The 5727-nt window shown below is 43.2% G+C and overlaps 1 protein-coding gene across 1 annotated transcript in view; it reads right to left on the bottom strand.

Annotated features, from left to right (window-relative positions):
• Positions 1-3415: 3415 nt before the first annotated feature.
• Positions 3416-5727, bottom strand: part of TNFRSF11A (TNF receptor superfamily member 11a) — a 62537-nt gene continuing 60225 nt past the window's right edge. Inside the window, exons 13-14 of the mRNA XM_012556362.1 lie at positions 3637-3759; positions 3416-3600 (exon numbers count right to left, since the gene is read on the bottom strand). Coding sequence (XP_012411816.1) covers positions 3416-3600; positions 3637-3759 — 308 coding nt within the window. The remainder of the gene's footprint in view (positions 3601-3636; positions 3760-5727) is intronic.

Below are 5727 nucleotides of genomic sequence, written 5' to 3'. Positions count from 1 at the left end.
TCCATTTCCATTTCAATTCTTTCACTAGGCAGTTAGGCTGTATTTAAAAAAAATTTCTTATATGATCAACAGTAGACGTATCATTGAAGCAAGGTATTTTATGTGCCAACATTGTTGCCGAGGCACCACCAATAAGACACAGTACATCCAACATTTGACGCCATATATCATAGAGATCAGGAATAAGTCTGATCATTACTTTATAAAGAGCCGTTATACCAACCATAAAGAAATCTTTTATAATCAAATATAAGTTTAATAATCTCTTTATCACTTCTCCCAAACAATTTTTCATTACCTTCATTTCATTCTGTTTTGTCACATACATCTCTATAATATGCAGAGACAGCCACTCATATCCTATCATTTAATTATTTTTGGGTCAATACACAATTAGTAGAGATCACTGTGGAAAAGAATACTACCTTTTTCTGACAGTAGATTCTTATGTATTTATACAAACCAAAAACATCCAAACCCGTTGCCATCAGGTCAATTCCGACTCATAGCGACCCTAGAAGGACAGAGTAGAACTGCCCCGTAGGGTTTCCAAGATGCGGCTGGTAGATTCGAACTGCAGACATTTTGGTTAGCCACCAGGACTCCATGTATTTATATAGCACCTTTTATTTAAGGAGCTCAAAGTAGTTTCTTAGCATTCACTCTAGCATCCTTTTGATATCTCTGGGTAGGGGCACTGGTAAAAATTATCATTATTGTCTTTTTTAGAAAAAAAAAAAGCACAGGAAAATAAAGTGTCATCCTGTAGATAAACAGGATGATAAAGGTAAAGTATCATCATCAGTGAGATGATGACGGTGTCACAGTAGAAACTTGGGTTTTTAGCTCAGCATTCTACTTTTTGTACTACACTTTAATATATTCCACATTAAAAGATATAATGGTTTCTTCCATTGTTAACATCTCTCTCTGGATGGATGTTAACTAAAAGGGCATAAGAGACAGTAAATTTCCACCAACTGATCATCCTGGCAATGCAGTTATTTCCTGCAGTTTTTTTTATGTCAGCTAAGGAGTCCCCTAAATTATAGCGCCGACCTTTGCTTCTCCATTAAAAATCGTATCGACCATTATCATCTCAGCATTTTCAGAACTGCAAGCAGTAGGGAGAAACCAATGATCAACGATCATTCCTTTCAGCGGGGCATTTGTGGCCATGAAAATCCTGGACAGTGGCCATGAGCAGCACTCTTATAACCTACCAGATCCACAAAATTAATTTTAATTATTTTAGGTATTTTAACTTTTCTCCACAGAGTATTTGAGGACAAACATTCAATGGCCACAACAGGTCAAACAACCCTCATAGCTCCCTTCCGTCTGACTTATACTTTATGCTTCCTCATGAGAGGACTGAGGCCAAGAGAAAAGCACCCCTAGGGCTGTTTTCTCATATTTACAATATGAAGATTTGCTTTTTAATTTACATGCACTGGAAAACAGCAATGACGTTTTCCACTTCTGCAAGGCTGAATCACAGATGCACAGTTATTTAGGAAGAAAAAAGGGCCAATTGCCTGAATACAATTATGCCATTCTGATCTAGGAAGAGAAAATGTAAATAAATATTTAAACTTTATTCTTCCTTTCTTGAACTTCCCTGGCACCTCCTTTTCGTTTTGTGTGCAGGATACACCCGTGTCCTAATAATCCGCTGTACCTTTTCCAGAGAGACATCAAGAATAAGAACGCCAAGCTGCAGCAATGTGGAGTTTCAGAGATTTTGTTAACAAAGCACTCGATTGCCTCTGCCAGAGTGAATAAATAAATTTATCCCCATTCAAACTTTCTCTTGGGACAGTGTAGAGCAAGGACACACACTGCATCTTAGTTCTGCTTAAGGATCCACACAAACTTAAAACATTCAGGGACAAAAATGGGGTTTCCCTTTTTCCTTCTTTTAGAAAATTGAGAACACAGAAAAATTTTCAGAAAAGAAAAGCCCGTTCTTCCAGGTTTTCACATTTCTAGCCTTTTCTCAAAAGTGCTTAGTAAACACACACACTTTGGAAAGCCATCAGCAAAACACAGGCAACCAACTGTGAGAAGGGGTGCAAAGAAAGCAGTAAAGAAGGCTATCACCCTTAGAAGAACATTCATGAAAACCCTTTAACAGTCTAAAGAGTAAAAAAAAAAAAAAAAAAGGATCAAGAAAAATGTTCTGAAAGTGATACACAAATGTACAAAAACAATACAGATCCAAATAGAACAGGACAATAATAAAAACATGTCATTCTTTCTGGAGCCAGTAAGACTGGATGAACTCCCAAAACTATTATCCTGAGATAATCTTTAAACTTTAAACCTTAAATCAAAACTATCCCCTGAAGTCTTCTTTGAGCCAAAAAATAGTTTATCTTAAGTATGTCTGCCTTGAGCATTGTGCTCTTTTAAAGAATTATCTATGTGAGATCAAACTGACAACAGGAACTAGAAAGGTTGGATGAGAAGCTTAGGAGGCAGTGACTTTAAATCAATGGTGGTGGAACAATTTGGAGAAAGAGGCGAGAATGTTTGCACAACTTGAAGAATGTACTCAATGTCATTGGGTTGTATGTGCAGAAATTGTTGGTGTATGGCTGTGTATATTTTCACCAACCCTACCCCCCTCAAAATAAAAGACGTCCTAACGAGACAAATTACTGATGAATGACACTGAGGGGCAAGAGAGAAAAACCAGAAGAGAAAGTAAAATGTGGACGACCAAAGAGAGAAATATGTACCTGTGTCATTAGTGGATACCTGGCTATGAATATCAAACCCACTGCCATCCAGTCCATTCCAATTCCCAGCGATCCTATAGGGAAGAGTAGAACTGCCCCATAGGGTTTCCAAGGCTATAAATCTTTACGGAAGCAGACTGCCACATCTTTCTCCCGGTTATGGGTATCAGTGAGTGGGAATAATAAATTCACTTTAAAAAAAGTAATTTTTCTACGACGAGAAAGGTAGGTAAAGAATGTCATGTAATTTTGCATAAAGGTACCGGATAAACAGGGTATAAAGGCAGCAGATTTGGAACCAGCCAAATGGAAATCCTTGCAAGGTTTCAAGAGGAAGGAAAAGGCACCACCCTGGGAATTCTGACTCCACACCGTGATGTCCATGAGTCAGGCGGCCCAACGCAGGTTCGAGCCCACCCATCTCGACTGTCTGTCCTGTAAGCCGGGTGGCACCTAGGCTTGGGCCACGTGCTTATTTGTACTGGACTGGTGGAAGGCCGCCTGTGGGGCCCTGGATTCATGAAGGCCCACTTTATGCCCTGAGCCCCTGCAGGTGGGAAAGCTGGGCTCTGGGGTGATGTGGCCGTCCCAGGCCTCGGGTCCGCCGCGGGCTGCGGCAGGGTCCTGGCGCCAAAGCGGCCCATCAGCCCGGCCCCCAAGGGGCAGGCAGTTCAACGCCAGGCACGCGGCACTCCAGGCGTCGGCAGGCCCTGCTCCTGCACCGGCGGCGCGGTCTGGTCGGGCCCGCCCTGCGCCGCCTCCTCGTCCACGCTCTTGTCGACTAGGCGCGCGCCGCTGCCCGCGAAGGTGTCGCAGCGGCCGGCGCTCTCCTCCTGCACCGGGCGGCCTGCCGGCTCTCCCAGCTCCCCGCCGCCGCCTCCGCTGCCACCACCGCCACTACCCGCTGCGCCCTCTTGCGACGTCTGGCTGACGTAGACCACGATGATGTCGCCCTTGAAATTCATGACCTGCCCGCTGGAAATGAACGTGGAGTTACTGTTTCCAGTCACATTTCCTACAGGGGAGAGGGAGAGAGAACATGGAGAGGGTGATTCAGCGCTTCTCGTGAGAACCGGGTCTTGTGAGAGGAACGTTTCCTGCCGAGTAAGAGGCGATGGCGTCCTGGCCTCTTAACAGAGGGACAGAGAGAGAACTCACTATGCTCTGGTCAAACGAACCAGAAAGGGAAGCCAAGACCGCGGAGGGGCGGTTGTGGCATGATGGAGCTGGGCAGCTGGCCTCTGTGGAGCCTCCTCTCTGACTGGTCTCTTTCGCATTGGAGGCCTTTGTCACCCTGGGTGCCTGCACAAACCACCCATCTTCCAGAAAAGTTCCTAACAGAGCTCAGTCCTGGAGGTCCATGGGGCCAGATCCTAAAAAATGTAGCAAGTGGTTAAGCAGTAACCACCACCTGAAAGGTTGGTGGTTCCAGTCCACCCAGAGGCTCCTGGGAAGAAAGGCCTGGCGACCTACTTCTGAAAGACAACAGCCATTGAAAACCCTATGGAGTGCAGTTCTACTCTGAAACACATGGGGTCACCATGAGCCAGAACCGACCCAAGGGCAATTGGTACATTTCCTTAAAACATTATTTTTTTTTCACTCCTGGAAAAGAGATTCGAAACCTAACATGAGGGGGAATAAATCCTAAAACTCATCTTCTGATTCCTGAGGGGTGTTTTGTCCCTAGGGGTTCTATAATTTTGTTGTAAGTGAGTGAATTTAGCCAGTCTTTAATAGGTCTTTTAAAAACAAAAAGATCAACAAATGTTAGGAAACCTGCTACCTCTTAGTATTCTTCTACCTTGAAGACAATGCTCCAGAAATTTCTGGCTAAAATAAGCACCACAAACCAAGCAAATCCAGAACGCCCTGACATTCGGCATCACAAACAGAATCTTCTAGTCTGACCAGACGATGTGGCCATGTTTATTTCAAAATGGCTCCTTACTATTCACCTTCTGCATCTTTTTTCTTCTCTATGGCAGCCCAGTTTAATAATCATTCATACAAATAAAATTAAGTTTCTTTCACCACTCCACATAGAGATTTTCCCCAAATTTGGAAGACATGTTTTGGATGGTCTGACTAAAATGCCAATAGGCATACAGGAAATTTCCTTTGGGGAACCTCCCCCGACCCATAGGCTACTTCCAGAGAAGCCAAAACTGAGGAGCCTGTGAAAACACAGGGATTTCAAATGTGAGCAACAAATCAAAAGTCACAAGGGTAGATTTGTGACTCATGCTCTTCCTTCCATAGGTAGGTGTATAGGGTATTCTCCAAGATGGGAGTAATAATCCCCCAAGCAACATGGAGGAGGCCAGCTAGTATTTTCATTTACCAGCTAACCAAATTGACCCCTACTTCCCATTCCCTCTAAATTATACTGGCAGGTGCCCATAACATATGGCGTACTCTAAGCTAGGAGTCTATTCTCTAGTATGCCTAAACTTTCTGCTCTCACCAGTTACCATGCTAGTTCTCAAGTCTGTTTTTACCAGCTGAACTCATTAAAACCCATTGACATTGAGCTGATTCTGACTCATAGCAGCCCTACAGGACAGAGTAGAACTGCCCCATAAGGTTTCCAAGGAGGAGCTGTTGGATTCAAACTGCCAACCTTTTGGTTAGCAGCTGAACTCTTAACCACTGTGCCACCAGCGCTCTGTTGAACTTATTAGGAAATTTAATTAAATATATGTTATGTAAAGTGGTGAAATTTAAGTACGGGGGGAAAAAAAGGAAGTGTTTCTATGAAAACTCAAGTGAATGCTTTGCAAGGACCCAAATAAAAGTGGGTCACTAAAAACAAAACAAACCAAAAAACTGCTGAACTGATGTGGGCAAGGCAACTATTAAAAAAAAAGAAAAAGAAAGAAAGAAATATTCAGAGTCCAGAAGGATTCTGAACTCCAGGTTGTTTCTGCAAATGTGTGTATTCTAATTCCACACTAAAGAGAAACTGGAAATTCAGACAGTG

The sequence above is a fragment of the Trichechus manatus genome, unplaced genomic scaffold (assembly GCF_000243295.1).
Source record: "Trichechus manatus latirostris isolate Lorelei unplaced genomic scaffold, TriManLat1.0 scaffold00063, whole genome shotgun sequence".
Lineage (NCBI taxonomy): Eukaryota > Metazoa > Chordata > Mammalia > Sirenia > Trichechidae > Trichechus > Trichechus manatus.
Note: the sequence above shows the minus strand (reverse complement) of the source record. Positions and strands in the feature narration are given on the sequence as shown.